The sequence below is a fragment of the Leptinotarsa decemlineata genome, unplaced genomic scaffold (assembly GCF_025532065.1).
Source record: "Leptinotarsa decemlineata unplaced genomic scaffold, Ldec_3_MD MMD2_tig00000090_RagTag_RagTag, whole genome shotgun sequence".
NCBI lineage: Eukaryota > Metazoa > Arthropoda > Insecta > Coleoptera > Chrysomelidae > Leptinotarsa > Leptinotarsa decemlineata.
Window position 1 is genome coordinate 2,283,473 of NW_027412541.1, and position 21,776 is coordinate 2,305,248.

The 21,776-nt window shown below is 33.7% G+C and overlaps 1 protein-coding gene across 1 annotated transcript in view; it reads right to left on the minus strand.

Moving 5' to 3' along the window:
* Window positions 1-16,001, minus strand: part of LOC111514125 (obg-like ATPase 1) — a 95,450-nt gene extending 79,449 nt beyond the window's left edge. Inside the window, exons 1-2 of the mRNA XM_074172326.1 lie at window positions 15,845-16,001; window positions 3,926-4,111 (exon numbers count right to left, since the gene is read on the minus strand). Of these exons, the coding sequence (XP_074028427.1) occupies window positions 3,926-4,110 (185 nt within the window). The 5' untranslated portion in view covers window position 4,111; window positions 15,845-16,001. The remainder of the gene's footprint in view (window positions 1-3,925; window positions 4,112-15,844) is intronic.
* Between the last annotated feature and the right edge of the window lie 5,775 nt (window positions 16,002-21,776).

Here is a 21,776-nt window from a genome sequence, read left to right on the forward strand (position 1 = left end):
AGGGTGCAATGACTTAGGCGTTGAAAGTTTTTCATGCTTTATACATTCATTACAATTGGTAGTTTTGTCATCTTTAAAATCGCAAAGGGCCGTAATTGACGCAATGGGAGTGGCAAGGAAAATAGTAGGTCATTTTCATCATTCATCATCAGCCTGTGACAAACTAAAACTTATTCAAAAAGACATCAGCTTACCAAACAAAAAATTGATCCAAGATGTGACTACAAGATGGAATTCTTCGTTTAATATGCTAGAGCGTCTCTATGAGCAAAAAAGGTGCATATCAATCTACGCCAATGAAAACAATATTGATAATTTAACCAAAAACCAATGGGATTTAATTGGATCACTGTTGACTATATTAAGACCATTTGAAGAACTAAGTAAACAACTTAGCAGCGGTACAGATTCTTATTTATCCGATGTAATACCTTCAATTGTTATGCTCAAAAAATATCTAAAAAAAGTGCATCCATTTGGTCTGGGCACTCTGCACAAACATTGGTGGAAGAAGTTCACAAAAGGTTTGGCGAATATGAAAAAAAAGAAAAATGTTCGGTTGCTACAATTTTAGATCCACGTTACAAAGTGGCATTTTTTTCAAATGAAGAAAGTGCCGGATATGTTAAACGTTTGCTCTTAGTAGAGGCACTAAAACTTCGAGAAGATGAACAATCCAATGATGGATATTCAAGTGAATCCAGCAACAGTTTAAGTATTGGGGATTCTCTCCCCTCGAAGAGGCAACGGGAATCAATTTTCGACTGTTACTCAGAAATTGCTCAATCAGCATCGACATCGAAATCTAACTTGAACATAGCAGGCACATCATCAGGCGATGCATTAGCTATTCCCAAGACAAAAAAAAACAAAAATTTATCACAACAAATTTCGGCGTATTTAACCCTTCCATTAAACGATAGAAAATCTAATCCTTTATTATTTTGGAAAGATAACCAGCACGCGTTTCCTGATTTGGACAAACTAGCAAATAAGTATTTTTCATGTCCACCAAGCAGTATGTATTCAGAGAGAAGCTTTTCTGAAGCGGGGAACATTTACGAAGATAAAAGAAATAGATTGACTCCAAGAAATGCTGAAAAATTATTATTTATACACCATAATCTTGCCCATTTGAGTTTTGAATACTAGTAAGTAGTTACGACTGTTTGTTTATATAACATGTAAAATAAAGTTTTGCATCATTTTTAGTTTTCATTTATTTTTAAAATAAAGTAATACCTCCGCCCTGCATCCGGTGCCTTTATTGCCGGAGCCAGTACATCCGGCCGGTTGGCCGGATATGGCCGGAGTCAGTAAGTAAGCCGAACCTTCGGTACATCACTAACTCATATGCCCTCTGTATCATTCTTCAAAAGGTGTAAATTTTGTAGCACTAGAGCCAATAAAAAAAACAAATATGTGTGTAAGATATGTGAAGTACCTATTTGTATTTTTTCCTGTTGGCATCTTTCCGTACATCTCAGTAAAGCAAAATTCATTTATAGTATTTGATTTTGTCAATAAAACATTTTTGAAATACACTTATTTATATCATACTATAAGGTACAGGTCATATAATCCCCACATAAGATTTGCTTTTGTCAGTCTTAGGGAAAATTACCACATATTTTTTTTTGAAAATTAAAAAAATCTAAATATTTCTTTTGCATTTCATTTCTAACCATTTTACTGATATAATTGCTTATATCACATATTATTCTCACAAGTACTCCAGACGAGCCTGATCAAGGGTTAAAGAAGTTTCATTTATCTTTATTGCTGTGCCTTTCTTACAGTCTCACGTGGTACTTTCGATTGATGTTTGAAAGGTCATTGATTATAATGATTGGCATCAAGAAAGACTAACTGAAAGATATGTGAATATCAAGAATGAAATGAAACCATAGATATTTTAATTCATTTTTCAATATTCAAAAAAATGAGTTTGGACTCAAAATAAGTCTGATGAATGTAGTCAGGAGATATGCGTACGTATAATAAAATAAATGTTTCGATGTGGAATCTTGAAATATTCATCTCTCTCGACATCCCTACACAGAAGTATCTGGTAAATGCCAGCCAGAAAACAACTACTTCCAGACTAATACCATGATGGACAATGAATTATATCTGATAGGCATTTATGCAAGTTACCTCACACAAGGAAATCAATCGAGTAGATCACCTACAGACCGTAATCTAGGTATTACGCCTCATCAGTGCATCCTGCTAGATGAACAATATTTTTTGGAGCCTTCAAAGAATAGCTCGATTGAAAAAAAATGAGGTTACGAGTGTTTTCATTTCATTTCATTTCAAGCCCATCTTCACAGAAAAGTGAAACGTTGTGAAAAATGGCAAATCAATCATAATTTTCAAAGAAGACGAAAAGAAATTCTGTGAAACGGTAATTGTGAACTAGATTAAGTTATTTCCGTCAAATCAAGAATATACCTGTGACTTATATCTCAGTTAGGATTTCTTTCATGAAACAAAAATATCTCCTTTAGTGCGAGTTACTAGTAACTAGGAAATATAAACTCATTACATTTCGAATCTCATAATAATTGTCTTAATAAATATTCATTCTTTGTTCTGCTTCCGAAAAGAATAAACGTTCCCTTGAGTCTTATGTGAAATCGATTTTCTTCTTAGAAATTAAGTTTTCGATGCCTAATATATAATTGGCACAGTCGGTAGGATTGTTGCAATCGTGAAAAATAACATTTGCATTGTACCAGAAATCGTTTTCGTGACTTTGAAGTTTCAACTTCTTCAGCGAGGATCAAAGGGATTCAAGGAGATCTGTGCAGAGAAAGAACCGCGAACGAAACCAGGACACTACAACGGTCAATTACAAAACTCTTAGTGCCAAATTCCTTTTCCCGTAACCCTTCCTAACCTCTGTTTAGGGCCTTTGGGAAACAAAGGGTAGTGACGTTAATTCCAACTGAATATTGGATATTGACATTAGATTTATTTGCGAAAATAACTAATTATATTCAATATACTGAATTTAAAAGTTACTTCGTTGCCGATCGATAGATACTGAATTCTATTGATCGAAATCAAAACTTTAAAAAACGATATTGAATTTATTTTGCAACTATTGACTAATCTGTCAATCGAAGACAATAACCATAAAATTCCAAAAATGCCTCGAGTTTTAACCTCAGAGGGTCGACTGGAATCTTTTCGAATCTCGTTTGGAAAATATCAAACCCTACGATGGGGATAGTACTACTATCTTAGATTGTTCGTTTGGATCAAGAATTCACAAGAACTAAGCCTTATGAATGAGAAAACCATATTAATTTTGAAAGTAGAATATATCTGTAGATAAGTAGTGTTGTGCAGAGAATAAGTAGGAAATGATGCCAACTTAACCGAACCCGAAAAATTATGTTCTATTAATCACTATGATAGAACATCACTCAGTACCTTCATTACAGGGTACATGGTCTATACGACGTCAATGGCATAAAAACTAAAAAGTTACCGAACGTCAGCAGTTTCTTTGAGTGGCATAGGCGGCGTGGTATAATTTTCCAGGTCTAATCATTATTTTTATGTGGTAGATTTTATATGGTATTAACTAGTAATTAGTCTTCTATTTAGCTAGTGCAGCTTCACTGGAAAACGCAATGGCGTATTAGAATGATTAATAATTCATTATGAATATTTTTTAAAAAGTAGCAAAAATAGATTATCTGAATAATTCCAGGTATGATAATTGAAAATATACCTTTTAATGAACGGGAATGAACTTCTATCGAACTTTTACTATTACATCACGATTCATGTCATCACTACGTTTCTATTTATGTAATAGTTCTCATTATCAAAAATTGTAATTTTAACCTAGTACATGACTAGTAATTCTGAAAATATATTCGTGCAGAAATAGTGAGATAAAAAATACTTATTTTCATTTGGATCTATGGTGCAGAAGGGAAAATTTTCTGCGGCAGCTGAGCTCTTGGTAAGAACATTGAAAAATGTCGATTTTCCAACATTCGGAACTCCCACGATGCCCACTCGCAAGTTAGTGCCCACTCTACCAATCAACGGCTTGCGTTCTGGTTCCTGAACTTTTTTTGGTGGCATTCTGTAAGAAAGAACATAGTAATAATGAATCATAAAGAAATCAGCACCGTTGAATCATGGAATTATTTCCTGACGTTTAGTTAGATTTCAGACTTCTTCAGAGTTATTTCCTTCTCAGATGTTGTGAGTGGATTCTAAAAAGAGTTGAAAGCATCTCTGAAGATGCTAACCATGCATACTATCGAAATGTCAGGTAGAACTTCCATGAGACAACGGTTCTCAATCTTGAAGAAATGGTTTAACTTTCTTTGAGTGCTACTCTTTCAAGTGTAAAAACAAATTAAAGAATACAACAATTACTTTCACTTTTCAGTATAATCCATCAGTAATATTTCAATGTACTACATAAAAGTAGCACATAATTTTACGCGCATGACTACTTCAATTATTGTTGGCTAGTACTATATTTGTTGAGAATTATGTGATGGAATTGGCCGACATTTGATAAAAATCCATAATTACGTATTGAATTGGAAATTTGTTGTGGGATATTCACTAAACAGTTCACAACTTCTTGAGGCGTTTGTTTCTCCAGAGAATGAAATATTTTCTTGAAGTTGTCTGATAATCTTTTAATTTTTCGTCCATTTTCATTTTATTGGTATTTCATTTCAGGGTTTTTTGCCTAATATAATTGTTATTTCCAGCTATTCATTCTAATTTTTAATTTTATTTGTTCTTTCAGGAATTTCAAATCATATTATATCATATCAGACAATGGAAGTCCGAACTAATGAAATACACCATGAAATATTGTCAACTACCTTCGAACAAATCATCTTGAAGGAATTAAAGTAGCAAAATCCCAAATTATCTGAAATGTTTTGGTTAACATGTATTATTTGACATTTTATGTGGATGAAGGTCATTATTTTTTTGTTTGGAATTTTTTTGTCTGGCATTGAATATAAAAGGATATTCATTTCTTTCAACGGCTTTTTTATAATTCTTCTTAAAATAAAATACATTTCTGATGGAAAAAAGTAGCCAAACCCTACATTTTTTGAACATTAAATGGACTTTCCGGGTGTAGCATTATTTACAGGATGAAAAATAAAGAAAAAAGTGATCCCAAGTTTTGGTTGCCATTGTATAGGAAAACAGTCATTCCATGAAATACATGAAGAATAAAAATACATCAATTCAACCATCTTCGTATCTCTCATAGTTTTCGAGATTCCAATGGTGAGGATCGAATTTGAAACACCCTGTATACAGTGTGGCTATATATTGGCTCCCATAGGAAGGAAGGAAGTAATTAATTTCAAAAAAACAATTTACAAACATGTGCATATCTTGCAAAGAAGTACCTAACTTTCAGATACACATTGAAAAAAGCCTTCTCTTTATATAAAAATTGAATAACACGAAAGAAAAAATTCTTTAGAAACAACTACCTTCATATGAACATTGAATTATACAAAAAATACTTTTGGACTCACAAACATTCTTTATGGAATTGAATCTGATATCATTCACAGGATTGCTACACAATAATGAATGTGAAAGAGGTAAAATTTCACTTACATGGAACACTGCCAACCTCAATCGCAGACATCCGATGTTTCGGAATAAGACACTTGAATTATTGCCTCTTCAGCAATACAAGATACAAGATGAAGCACTCAATTCGTTCATAAAATTAAGTACTGTCATCGATGACATAGGTAGATTCAACTCATTCGTGACATGAAGTCACGAATGAATTGAGTGTTTCATCTTGTAGTGTTATCCAGATTGGTGCTAAAGAGGCAATGAGGCATTGATGATGACAGCTCTCAAGAAATGTTCCTCAATGCTACCCTACAAAGCTTCATTCGATGTAGTAGTTTTTGGTTTATTGAATAAAACACTATTTATTTATCACTTTAACAAATGTTCAAAATGATTTCCATTCTTTTCAAGACAGTAATAAAGTCTAATTTCAAACTATTGACGTATATTGGTGAATGTTTCTCTGGAAATAGCTCGGTATTTTTGGATTATTATTTCCTTCTGTTGCTCTATTGATTTTACGTGGCCTCAAAGAAAGAAATCGAGAGGAGATATGTCCGGGGATCTAGGAGGCCATTCAATAGGACCTCTTCTTGCAATCCATTGATTAGCATAATTATTATCTAACCATTGTCTAACTGAAATTACATAATGAGAAGGTGACCCATCCTATTGAAAATGTAATACATTTTCTTCTAATGATAATTTACCGTGTATGTCTCCCTGATTCTCTAATTCATGAACTATCCGAGGTTTGATAGATCTTTCTAGCATGTGAGCATACATTTCGCCATTTGAATTTCCTTCTGTAAATAGTGGACCAATAATTTTAACTACCAATATACAAGCGCAAACATCAACTTTTTCGGGATATTGCGTATGCCCTTCTCTAAATAGTAATGGGTTCTCGTCACTTCAGTAACGACAGTTTTGTTCATTTGCGTGCCCATTTGAATAAAAAGTGCACCCGTCACTAGACCAAATATTTTTGATGAGCCAAGGTCTGCGATAATTCAAGCTGTCATAATTTCATAAAATTCAATTCTTATGTCTTGGTTGATCCTTTTTTCCATTTGCCTCTGTTAAAATACCTTAGTTGTTCTCAACAAACACTGATCTTCTCTACCATAAATAAAAATCATTTCCACAAGTTCATTTGTGTTGTAACCATTGTTGCAGATAACAATTATCAACAACATACAGGCGTATGTTGTTGAAAAGTCTTAATGCTAATACTATGATGGTAATAAAATTGTTTTTAAAAATTACTTTATTATCAGAAAATAAAATTTAAATTTGAATAACTAAGGTTTTATTTAATAAAACAAAACTTACTTCATAGAATATAGCTTTGTGAGGTACCATTGAAGAGCATTATTTCTTAGGAGCCTTCAGATAAGGTATCACAAGTAAGAGGTTGCCATTTGAGAATATAAAGTTAGGGTGATTGTGGCCGAGGGGGTAAGTGAAAACATGTTAGCTATTACATCATTTTGTTTTCCCTCCCTATTATAGAAGTAGTTTTCAGTGATTTCTTGTATTTTGTTTGGTTGCTCAAACATAGCCATTGTAAGTTTTCAAACTGCAACACATAGATGAAAACCTATTGTTGGTAATCGCGTATTCGTCATAAAAAAGACTTTCGATTGCTCAATGTCATTACAAATTATCTAAGAACAATTCGTTCAGGCCAATCTCATCTCCCTACACAGTAGGTTAATGGACTGGCACCTATCAGAAAACAACTACTCCCCTGGCTAATACCACGAAGGGCGTTGGATTATATCCGACCTACTGTGTAGGGAGATGAGACTGGCCCGAACGAATTGTTCTTAGATAATTTGATTTATAGCCAGTCTTCAAGTATGCCCACTGACTATATGTCAATGTTATTACGTTCAGTCTGCAAATAATATTTCCGATTGTGCTAGTTGAAGATTATATCCTGATGAATTCATGAAATTTCATGAGTGGTAGGAAGGCCCTTCTTCAAGAAAATTGGTATGTCACTTCAATTCAAGATCTAACCAAAAGCATATACTGAAGTAAAGTTCATTTCATCAGCTTCTATTGATGAGAACCTTTTCGATACACTTTAAAAAACTATTCTTCTCACGATAGAATAAAAGGAGTAGTTGCTTACTTTATCGCTTTCCTAATAATTGATTGGATAGAACTGGCTGATACTTGATGAAAAACTATATTAAAACTAATTATTACAGTTTATTGTATGATTTTCACTATCAAAGGTTTTACAAAAACCGCAACACGTGTTTCGCTATAATTGCTTGAATCCTACATCTGACAACATGTATTTTGTTCATATAAAGGTAGTTGTTTCGAAATATTTTTTTCTTTTTGTCATTCAATATTTAAATGAAAGTAGTTGTTTCGAGAGGACTTTGTCTTCCAGTCTGCGTCTGCAAGTTACTTCTTAGCATGATATACACATTCTTGTTAATAGTTCATTTTAAAATTAATTCCCCTCTTTCGTTATTTGAAAGATTCTTACATTTTTTTGTATAAAGATGGAGAAATAGAAAGCCAAAACTTTTCTTTCCGAAAATTTATTCTCTCCTAAAAATATACCCTTTTCAATTCAAATAAGTTTCCTATGGCTGGGATTAAATAGAAGCGAATGATTGTCATTACGTATTGTTATCGATGTCATGAGTAGGTAGATTTAACCCATTCGTGAAAAAGTTGTAATTTATTGAATTAATTGAATGCTTCATCTTGTAGTCTTATTCAGATTGGTGCTGAGGAGGTAATAACGTCTCTTTCCGTAACATCGGATGTCCGCCATTGAGAATGACAGTGTTCCATATTCAATATTGTGTAGTAATCCTTTGGATGATATCTGATTCAATTCCATAACGAATGTTGGGAGTACAATCAGAATAAGAAAAAGTGTCTTTGGTATAATTCAGTGTTCATGTAGAGGTAGTTGTTTTGAAAGAATTGTTTCTTTCGTTTAATTAAATTTTTATATGAAAGTAGTCGTTTCCAGAGGGCATTTTCTTCCAGTTCTGAGATATCTGAGAGTTACTTCTTTGTATGATCTACACATCTTTGTTAATAGTTTATTAGTTTATTTTGAAATTAACTGCGTTCTTTCTTATTTTGGAAGATTCCCACTTTTGTGTATAAAGATGAGGAAATTCCCAAAATTAAATCTGTGTCACCTGTGAAAAGTGAGGTAAGTACAAATTTGTGAAATTTGAGCTAAGGGCATCACCAGAAAGCTAATTTTTTTCTCTTTTTTTGTGCCTAATGGACTAAGTGATGTGGCTATTACTTACTGCGCTCAATATTCCACCGTACATCATGGGTTGCAACTTCAAAATACAACTTTCACCTGTGAAAAGTGAAAAGAGAGTCAAGTATTCTTATCCCATTGGGCACAAATTTTCCGTATCCTAAGTATTTGTGGAATGTGAGTAATGTAACATATTTTTGTACTTAACACGTTTTTCACGAGCCGTTATTCCATATTTCTGGTTAACTTTTTAATATTTCCTCTTAACTCCACAACCTACTACTTATACAAAATAGTATTTCTGGATTTGTTTCACCAGATCATAGAGGCGCTTCATCTGATGATCGCGGCAAAATTTTAAGAGATGACGTTAGAGATTTTCTTAAAAAATACCAACATACGAAAGTCATTATTCCCGCCGAGATTGCTCTAAAAAGTGTTTGCCTTCTCAACTAACTATAACAATGCAGGATACAGAAGGACCTCGATCCTCGAAGCGGGATCTGCTTTTTTCTCAATTTTTCGGCAAGCGTTTCATGGGATGAATCTCCACTTTAAAAAACCTAACGTCGATACCTGCGCGACTTGTGACAGACTGACCCGTGAAAAAAAGTTGGCTCAAGCGGAGGACAAAACGATGATACAAGAAAAACTGCATTTACATCAATCTGATGCTGACCAGGCTTATGATCAAAAGCGAAACAACAAAGAAATTTCGCAGAATGATGCATACAAGAAAACCTTAACATTCAACTTGCAACAACAATGCTTTGCAACTCCATTATTAAAAAATTCAGTTTCCTTTTAAGAAAGGACACTATGGACATTTGATTTAACCATTTTCGATTGTGACAAAAACCAAACCTACTGTTATGTGTGGCACGAAGCCTTCGCCGGCCGTAGAGCAAACGAAATTGGATCATGTTTGTATCACTTTTTCACCAACATTCTTGAGCCTACGGTAACATCTGTAACAATTTACTCCGATTCATGCCCTGGCCAAAACAAGAATAGCCATATTGCTTTTATGTTCTGGGTAGCTCTTCAAAATTTCAGTAGCCTACAAGAGATAAACCACAAATTTCTCATTCCAGGCCACACTCATATGGAGTGCGATACCTCTCATGCCCGTCTCAGCGGACCGTTTGAACACCCTCATGACTGGGCGCAATTAATCCGTGACACCAGGGAAAAAATAAATTTCATGTAATCGAGTTGGAGAGAACAAACTTTTAAAATTTCTCGGCATTACAAAAATCTGCATTAATTAACAGAAAAAAGAAATAACGATAATGGTGTGATGCATTGGGGTGAGGTTAGATGGCTAACTTACCGCAAAGTTAATTCTGGAAATCTTTTCTATGAATTAACAGTCAGGAATGAAGAATTTTTAAAACAATTTCTTTCAAGAAAAAAGGGAAGGTTGTAAAACTTTTGCCACCTCTTAGGTATCAGGAATCACCAATGATACCAATTGAAAAAATGATCTCTTGAATTAAGTTTCTTATATAGATCCAACATACAAGAAATTTTATGAGGACCTTAATTCGGGTAATGTATCTGATGTGTACTCCAATGTCCAAGATGAAGAAGTCGAGATATGATAATATTTAGGAAAGCAACAATTATTTTCAACTTTTTTTATGTTTTTACTTCTTTGATAATTGTTTTTTACAAGCACGTTTTGTATTACTTGTTATTGTTCTGTTTACGTTCCTAGCTATTCATGCCATTTTTTCAATTATAATAATATTGTAATAAAAAAAAATTCTAAGTACGACATGTTATTATTATTCACCTAGCTATTGTGTTTCAATAAAGAAACTTATGAAAAAAGTGAAATTTATTGTTCACATATCATTTCCTTAAGCTCTCACGGGGTAAATATGGCATAAAATTGCCAACATTTCAAGGTACTATTAAGCACTTAACACACTTTACACTGATGGAATTAGTGTTGAACGCACTAAGTACAGATAATTTAAAACAATTCGTAAAAAGTTCCATAATTAAGAAAAAAGTACTGCCAAAATTTCAAAGCTTTAAAACTGGAATTTTATCCATATGTAGATTCTGGAAAAATTATTAAACATTCAATTGCATTTTTCCGAAAATGTGATTTTTGCACTCGAACTCCCTTTCCGCAGGTGACACAGAAATCTCTCCTAAAAATATACTCCTTTCAATTCATACGTCAAGCTTATTAACGAGGAAAACATATTGTAGGGTAGTTTTCAATTACATCAACTCTCTAGCTTGGGCAGATAAAACCCCAAAATTTTAAATGGAAAGGAGGGTTCAGTGGTACCTCATTTTAAATATCGTTCAGCTACTTTTTGGAAAATATCACATACTTGACCTTTTTAGTTAGCAATTTGCGACGAATCTGGTGAATACTGTGAACGAGTTTTAGAAAATTATTTAACCAAACTTTTGTGGTAGTCACAACTGACAAGCTAGTTGAAGAGTTGTGAGAAAATGAAGCAAAAAACGTCATTCAGTAATTTGGTCGTTCCACCTATTTTTCCACATTCCAAAAGTAGAATACAATACACATACAGAGGAAAAAAGGACCAGATGAAGCCTTGATCCCGAGACCTATTCTGGCTGCTAAAATAACGTTATTGTAAAATCAGGTTTGCAAATTACAAGCCGTGCTTTCATTAAATTATTTTTAACGATGGTGTTCACCTCCAATAAAAAACTGAAATTATTCGTATTTATGGGCTCGTTAATGAAAAATGCCAAAGATATACAAAAAGAACGACAACAATGTTCAATGAAATATATCGCAACAGTTATTGAAATTATGAATATGTCCTGAAATTAATTGCTAACTTCCGTGAAACTGGTACCGTTGCTAAAACAAAAAGAAACAGTCCCCGTATTTTGAAATAATCGGTGCAAATGAAAGTTTTGGCACCTTTACTGCAGAACCCCCTTCGCATTATGGACGCCTAGTAGAAATTCTCACGAAACAATGAGGGAAACATAAATTTCACCCATTAAAAATTAAAATTTTTCAACAGATTTATGCCACCATTTCGATAGGAGGATTGAATTTTGTGAAACAATGACAGATTTTATAAATGAAAACCACAATATTTTGAATATTTGCCTTACTGATGAGAAAAAACTAATCAATACAGTGCATTATATGATTTTCATCATGAGGGTTGTACAAAAACCGCGACACGTGTTTCGCTATGCAATAGCTTCTTCAAGCATAAACTTGACCTAGTACCTATTCGTCTACCTAAATAATAAATCTACCTGAAAAGGTCAGGTATGAATTCATTAACAATATCAATACATTTTTCGAAAGTATACCTGTAAATATACCTAACTATTTGTACCTGCGAATGAACAGATTCAATAATGGCGAATTATTCAATTCAGTTCGATCGTCCATAAGATGTTGAGAGTTTTTGAATTCGTTTATTTCCATACTCTCCAACAAGTTAAGTTTCAAACCTTTCTTCTGGAAATGGAGGGGTTCGTATTCATGGTTGAACTCATGTCCTCTGAGATTGAATGACTGGCATGTGTGAAATTTATTTTTCCATTCTGAAAACTATATTTGTGTTCCATTATGCGGGCTTTGAACGTTCTTCCAGTTTGACCTATATAAAACATCGGACATGACCCACACGATAATTTATACACTCCTGATTTTTCTGAAACTGAACTTTTATGTGCACGCCTAAGTTGTTGTTGGTTTTGAAAGCGGTATTTACACCTTTGCTGTGAAGAAAATCTGAAATATTTGTAGTGGCCTAAGTAGGTTAAGGTTCTATAACTTTTATCTTCTTCTATTCGAATTGGGTAAACTTCTTTCAAAGCTTGACTGTATAACTTTTTTGATAATAAAGAATGTATCAGACCGCTATCGTAATCATTGTTGACGGCTATCTGCTTTATTATATTCAGTCCTTTATTGAAATCCACTTCTGACAAGGGTACATTTATCAGTCTGTGAATCATACTGTTGAAAGCTGCTACCTTATGCTGATATGGATGAGTGGACGAATTATGAATGATAATATCTGTATGTGCCGGTTTACAATAAATTGAAAAATCATGTATGTTGTTAACTTTTGTTATTGTCAAGTCCAAAAAATGTATAGATTCGTCCTGTTCACGTCCTTCACGGGAACGAACAGACAGTTGACAAGCTTTTTGAAGTTCATCAATTCTCTCCACCCTTCTATCACATTCACAATGGATATGGAACAGGACGAATCTATACATTTTTTGGACTTGACAATAACAAAAGTTAACAACAAACATTATTTTTCAATTTATCGTAAACCGGCACATACAGATATATCATTCATAATTCGTCCACTCACCCATATCAGCATAAGGTATCAGCTTTTAACAGTATCATCCAGACTGATAAATGTATCCTTATCAGAAGCGAATTTGAATAAAGAACTGAATATAATAAAGCAAATAGCCGTCAACAATGATTACGATAGCGGTATGATACATTCTTTATTATCAAAAAAGTTATACAGTCAAGCTTTGTAAGAAGTTTACCCAATTCGAAGAGAAGAGGATAAAAGTTATAGAACCTTAACCTACTTAGGCCAACCCACTACAAATATTTCAGATTTTCTGCACAGCAAAGGTGTAAATACTGCTTTAGAAACCAACAACAACTTAGGCGTGCACATTTAAAAATAACAAAGATAAAAGTTCAGTTTCAGAAAAATCAGGAGTGTATAAATTATCGTGTGGGTCATGTCCGATGTTTTATATAGGTCAAACTGGAAGAACGTTCAAAGCTCGCATGAAGGAACACAAATATAGTTTTCAAAATGGAAAAATAAATTCCACATATGCTAGCCATTTAATCTTAGAGGGACATGAGTTCAACCATGAATACGAACCCCTCCATTTTCAGAAGAAAGGTTTGAAACATAACCTATTGGAGAGTATGGAAATAAACAAATTCAAAAACTCTCAACATCTTATGAACGATCAAACTGAATTGAATAATTCGCCATTATTGAATCTGTTCATTCGCAGGTAAAAATAGTTAGGTATATTTACAGGTATACTTGCGAAAAATGTATTGATATTGTTAATGAATTCATACCTGGCCTTTTCATGTAGATTTATTATTTAGGTAGACGAATAGGTACTAGGTTAGAGTATATCTCAGTTTATGCTTGAAAAAGCTATTGTATAGCGAAACACGTGTCGCGGTTTTTGTAAAACCCTTATAGTGAAAATCATACAATAAACTGTATTGATTAGTTTTTTCAATATGGATTTTCATCAAGTATCGGCCAGTTATATTCAACGATTTACTGATGAGTGCGCTTTTTCTAAATTGGACAATTTTGTTTTTCGCTACTTGAGCAATGAAAATCCACGACGTTTTAGGAAAGGTCATACATAGTATTCAGAGAAAGTGAACGTTTGGGCTGGTATTCTTGGGAATACTACTATTGGACCTTTATTTTTTGCGAGACGATCTTATTCACTTCCAACACACTACTTTCCTCCAATTAGATAGTGGCTAAATGATAGATTTCTTGACAAATAGATTGGTCAAAGAAGAGTAATAAATGGCCGTCACGATCACCCGATTTATCGCCTCTAAATTTCTTCCTATCTGTATCCTATTGTATTCAAATACAACTTTGGGATATTTTAGGAGGGAAATGCCAGGTGCGTGTAGAGAACATCAGGAATAAGTGGAACATTGGAGAAGACTTTGGGGGCATTTTTTAACATTTAACATGATAGACAACATTTGGAACATTTAATGAAATCACTTTCTTTTCATTAATTTTGTGTTTTATTGCAAAACACTTGAATATCCTGAAGAATTTACTTGATTTCTCCAATGTACTGAAAAGAAAGGTCAAGTATGTGGTATTTTTGAAAAGGTATCTTGAAGACCTTCAAAATGAGGTTTCACGTAAGCCCCTATACCTTTCAAGATTTTAGGGGTTGTATCTGCCCTTGCTAGAAGTTTTATGTAATTTAAATGAAAAGTAGCCTACGAACTGTCCTCCTAAAAAATGAGTTTGACTCATTTTTAGATTTTCTATAGATGCCGAAATATAGAGGGTGGTACGTTTCCAAATTGACACCCTGTATGATCTCACGAAATGAAGTATCTTCCACAAATTCCCAACTCTGAAAAAACTTATAATTCAGAATAGAAAATATTTTCCTATTCCCCGTATATAGAGAATATGAGTTGGTAACCTGTAGAGATTGGCGAACACAATAACAATTTATATCTACGGTTTTTATAGATTTGCCTCGGCATGCATTATCATCATAATATTCAAATTTCAACATTTCATTTAAGTTATTTCAACGTCTCATTCGTCTAATAACACACATTACCTGCTGCAACTTAATTTCCACAAAATAGCAATTTTCAATCTGATACTGAAATTGTAACGTGCAGATTTTTTCTGAGTCTTGGGCTATTTTAAAAACGGACCTAATAACAAGTTCGAGTCCAGCAAAGCCTACAATTTTGAATTTACCATCAATTGCTGTTCGATATTAATATAATTTTGCATACTACATCCTCCAGGCAAGTGTTCAGACCAATGATTTTGAATTTCAACAGGTTCAATCGATAGCTGTAAGTTCGGATGCATCCATGTTTGGATATGTGACTCAAACTTGCCGCTCGTTTATTTTAGGTTTAGTTACTCGATAGGAGATGGCGCCATTCATACCAATTTTCAGCATCAATGTATTAAACATATTATTTTAATAATTTGCTAGAGTAATCAAAGTTTTGGGTAAAATACATTATTTAAGACCTTATTCAAAATGAGATGGATAAACACCTGATGCTTCATTGATGAAATAATGATAAATGTCGTACTTAACCTAAAATATATTTAGTCCCCCATTTCTACCATCACGCCTAGTTCGGATGTCATTTAAAACATTCAATTCATGCACTAAGTCAATGATATAATTAAGCTGAATACTCACATTAGTAACAATATTAACCAATTGATTGAAATACGAGACACTTTAAACGTGGTTTCACTAACCTACACCACTGATAGTTGCTACTATTGCGAGTTGCCAGTACTACAACTAGTGAAAGAAAAGGACAGAAGAAGTCAAAACGCAACTGTAAAATAAGGATTGGGACTCTGCTAAATGCCAACCAAAGGAGTTTTCTAGATTCGGCAGGGCACATGTTTGTTCTCTGCATAACACTTACTGGTTGTTACCGTGATGTACAAAATGGTTTAGAGAAGTAATAAATTAGTAGACATATGTTACATATTGTGTTCAAGAAAGAAACATAGGTATACATAGGTAAAGTTGGTAATATGGTGTGATACAAATTATTCCATTTGTACAGAGTGGGGAGGAAATACGCCAAAACTCATAGGTAAAGTTGGTAAATATGGTGTGATACAAATTATTCCATTTGTACAGAGTGAGGAGGAAATACGCCAAAACTCATATCTAGGTACATGTTAAAAATATTTGAAAATAATCAACTATTCAAATGAAAATACCGCCCTATTTGTTCATAAAAACAAAAATTTAACGTGAGGACTTGAAATTGTCAAAAAATTTTTTTCATAAAATTGTCAGAAAAACTTTCAAAATCCAAAAATTACTTTTAGGAAAATTATGAATGTTTCAAAATTAAATCTTAATCGACTCCCATGCCGTTAAACATTTCAGAGGTGATTGTGGTGGAAGTGACGCAGTCAAAAACACATAATAAGAATGTCCCACTTCAATAGAAAATCGGCGGACCTACCCGCAACATTATTTTCATATGAAGACTTCTAAAAGTCAGCTACACCTGTCGATACATTATATTCAGCCATACATTTTCTAGTTTGGGTAAACATTTGCTGACCTACTCAGGGGGAATTTGTTCTGCTTCAGCTGCAACATTTGGTGCAAAGGGTGCACCTGAGTCACTTTCTGACTGCACCACGTTGCCTAGTTACCAGGATCAGAACGGGGAAAACTGAGAAGCCCTCGTTTTCGATAGGATGACAAGGTGACAAGGCTTCCTACGGCGAAAGGGCGCCTGCTATGTTGAATGTTACGTTGGTTATGGAAATACATTCTTTGGGCACAGATACACACATTCTAGAACAAACTCATTGTTGGGATATCATTCAGTTAGGGAATAACAGCACCAGGAGTGTTCTTGTTATTCTCATATCCAGTGTTGATATCATGGGTACCTAAACACCCGATCAGCTATCGGGGACACAACCGATAGCTGCATTTGCTCGCACTTCCATGACCTAAACCTAAGCTAACACACATGCATACAGTAGCAAGCAGTGAGGAAATAAAGGAAGATATAATCAACCCCGCCTTGTGTCTAATATTAGTATAGTTTAGCCACAATTACCGCGTTTTTTTTTTAAATTAGTATTAGTCAATCATATCACGGAGGGATGATGGCATTAGTATCATGATAACATTATTCATTTGACTAAATAGCTTCATAATCAAAGTTAATTGGGTATATGTTAATTTCTCTGTTAATTATTGGAAACAGACTTTCCGTTTAAAAATTAAAACAGGAAAGCTTCATTATTCAGAAATGACAAGCTAGTGCTCATTCCGATATTCCCATCAGAATGGGATAAACGTTATGTTATAACTTCAGTAATAATATATACCAAAGTTTGTTTAATCCGTAAGCTGTGGATTTAAATGGAATTGCAACCCTCAACTCATTTCAGCCAATATAGAAAAATGATTTTGGTCAAATTATTATTTGATAATAATCAAACTGCATTAGAAATTACATTTTTAAAATATTCTCATACTGACTTTCTGTTTAAAATAGGGACGGTTGAATGTCTTTTTCCTTACATTATTTTTTGCATGATTGCAGAACCACTTTGAATGTATGTGCACAACCCTATTTTTTCTGAAAGTATTTTTAAGGAATAACCTGATTATACAGTGCAATATCAGCCATATGCCATACTAGTACCGTACCGTCTAGTAGAATGAATCTACAGTCCGAATTAAAAATTAGATTGCCAGTTCAAACAGACTTTGAAATACTATCAAGTATTCATTGTAATTCATTCAACAGTAACATTTGTTGTTTGTTAGTAATTTTTGCAGATAACAAAATAACTCAGTTTATGAATCTAGGAATCACACGTTAAAAGGTAAGACCTCGTTAGTCCATAGCTCGTTCAAGTTTCGACTTTTGAGAGTTGTCGTTTCAAGGGGTGCGACCGCTGGTTAATGAAAGAACATAAGGTTTTTTAACAGACTTATGATAGGTAAGTAGGTGATCTTCAATCTCAGAAAATTCGAGATTGAAGATATGAGCCTTCAGAACTGTTTGAATGAGAATTCATCAGAATTAGGATATGAAATATATGAAAGAAAACGATTTCAACAAATTTTTTGTTGTCAACTGATTTGATGTTTACGACTACACATTTCATAATTGTGGCTCAATGACTCAATGACTCAACATCAATGCGAACAGAACGCGCGTATCAACATATATATAGATTGACCAATATAGTTCGGTCGAAAGTGAAACAGGAACTACGTTTCATTCTTTGAGAAATCATACGTAACGTTTTTTGTTATATTTTGATTTACAAACTCAAATTTCCCATTCATCGATATTGAAATACGTATTTTTCTTTTACGTCTACTGTTCATTTATTCATGGTTTATTTTGTTTTTTGAATATTTTACAAATGGTCCTTACTAGAGGTACCTTGATACTAGAGGTACTAGAGGTACGTTATGCTTGGATCATCATTTCTGGAACGCCCACATAAGATGCAATATCACCTCATTCCACCCAGTACTCCAAATAGCGAACTTCAGAATGAATCTGTTACCAGTAAAGGTCCCACAATCCGAATATGTCAACGAACGTCAATTTTTGCAGTACATTTGCGATAACCTCGCTTATTTGTTTGGAAGAAAAAATAACAGTATTGGAAATATCACTCATTAAGGCCCCCCGCGCACTGGCAACTTTAATCACCAGCAACTAAACAATTTACTCACCCATGAATTGTCCACCAGCGCGCTGGCGACTAAAATAGTTGCCTCACAGCTCAGTCTACAGTGGATATCGTGGAAGCCATCTGTATTGTTGCGCTTATTCTGAGACAGCGAAAAATTAAGCAAAGGAACAAAACATTTTGGGTACATCCAATAATTATTTCACGACTTCTTGACGGGCAATTTTATAAGCTCTTCGACAGATTGAAAGAACATCCAAACAAGTTCAATTATTTTAGAATGAGCATAGAATCTTTTGATCGTCTATTGATTTCTGTTGGCACACGAATTACCGAAATACATCATTACGACAGGCTGTACCACCTTAAGAAAGAAAACATTAATTAACACTACCAAATAATAATAATTTATTGCAAACTAAATCACATAAAGTACAAATAAAAAAGATTTATTGGTATTTATTTCTTAAATGGCATTTTTAGTAAATGAAAAATCGTGTGAATGTTGTGATGAACATTTCATTCTTCTGACTTATATCATGAGGCATATAGCTATTTACAATTGTGAAAGTTGTCGAGTGAATTTTTGGGTTTTGTAAACGGAAAAGGACAATTTCGAAACGTCGACTATCTAACGGAAACTAACTACTACTTCAATTGATTATTCCATTTATAGATCAAACTCATAATTAAGATAAGTTACTAACTAACTGGACTTTTCAGTGATGTATATTACGTAGTTACTTTCCTGGGTGAACTTTATATATTTATATATATATATATATATATATATATATATATATATATATATATATATATATATATATATATATATATATATATATATAAAATAAATAAATAAGTACTCTTTGATCATTCCCATATTGATTTCAATTTAAGAGCCACCGGTATACAGCTGTTTCAGCCTATTGGGCATCGTCAGTACCAGGCAGGCGGTCCTCGATTGAAGACAAAATGAGAAAAAACCAAGAAAGTACTTGATAAAAATAGCTGCGTAAATGCAAGCGAAACATAAGTGGAACCACCTATTGGTGTGACACCCAAGTCAACTTGCCAAGTTTTTATGTCAGTGTTGGTGGTTTGACCAATCAAACCGACAACTGCGGTAGCAGAAATTTGGGAAGCTAACCTGAAATGCCATCGGAAAACGAATCCACATGTTTCTAGAAATGATATGAAATCTAGAAAGGTTAATGCAGTCAAGCTGCTGGAAAATAATTCCATGAAAATCAAAAAATAAATAAATAAGTACTCTTTGATCATTCCCATATTGATTTCAATTTAAGAGCCACCGGTATACAGCTGTTTCAGCCTATTGGGCATCGTCAGTACCGGGCAGGCGGTCCTCGATTGAAGACAAAATGAGAAAAAACCAAGAAAGTACTTGATAAAAATAGCTGCGTAAATGCAAGCGAAACATAAGTGGAACCACCTATTGGTGTGACACCCAAGTCAACTTGCCAAGTTTTTATGTCAGTGTTGGTGGTTTGACCAATCAAACCGACAACTGCGGTAGCAGAAATTTGGGAAGCTAACCTGAAATGCCATCGGTTTGATTGGTCAAACCACCAACACTGACATAAAAACTTGGCAAGTTGACTTGGGTGTCACACCAATAGGTGGTTCCACTTATGTTTCGCTTGCATTTACGCAGCTATTTTTATCAAGTACTTTCTTGGTTTTTTCTCATTTTGTCTTCAATCGAGGACCGCCTGCCCGGTACTGACGATGCCCAATAGGCTGAAACAGCTGTATACCGGTGGCTCTTAAATTGAAATCAATATGGGAATGATCAAAGAGTACTTATTTATTTATTTTTTGATTTTCATGGAATTATTTTCCAGCAGCTTGACTGCATTAACCTTTCTAGATTTCATATCATTTCTAGAAACATGTGGATTCGTTTTCCGATGGCATTTCAGGTTAGCTCCCCAAATTTCTGCTACCGCAGTTGTCGGTTTGATTGGTCAAACCACCAACACTGACATAAAAACTTGGCAAGTTGACTTGGGTGTCACACCAATAGGTGGTTCCACTTATGTTTCGCTTGCATTTACGCAGCTATTTTTATCAAGTACTTTCTTGGTTTTTTCTCATTTTGTCTTCAATCGAGGACCGCCTGCCCGGTACTGACGATGCCCAATAGGCTGAAACAGCTGTATACCGGTGGCTCTTAAATTGAAATCAATATGGGAATGATCAAAGAGTACTTATTTATTTATTTTTTGATTTTCATGGAATTATTTTCCAGCAGCTTGACTGCATTAACCTTTCTAGATTTCATATATATATATATATATATATATATATATATATATATATATATATATATATATATATATATATATATATATATATATATATATATATATATATACCTACTGTTTTATAGTCACAAAATCTATTGCTAAGCAAGAAAATGGTCTGGCAATAATGGCCGTGCTAATATGGACAGAATTCGTGCTCTATAATAAGTAATACTGACAAGTTAGATAAACCCGTATTAGATTCATTTGCCGTCGATAGATAAATCTATATAATATTTATATTTGATAAAAGAACATTTTTTTGTAAATTACGATGAGATACAACATCCTGTCAAATTTCATTTTTCATGAACTAAGGTTACTGCAGTTTCGTCCTATAAGGACATTTTGAAACACAATGAACTGAAAATAAATCATAATGTTAGCCCTTATAAGTATATCTACTGTTGGTGATAATAGAAGTCCTTAATTGAGTACCAGTCATTTGTTTAACTGTAATTCGCTAATTTGAAAACTGGTGAGTGAACTACATCGATTTGATCATTTAGCAGATTACATCCGCAGTGCTTATGCTTATAAATTTCCAAGGATTCCAAATAATTGAGTTTTCAACCCTTGTTTGCTTAGTACAAAATT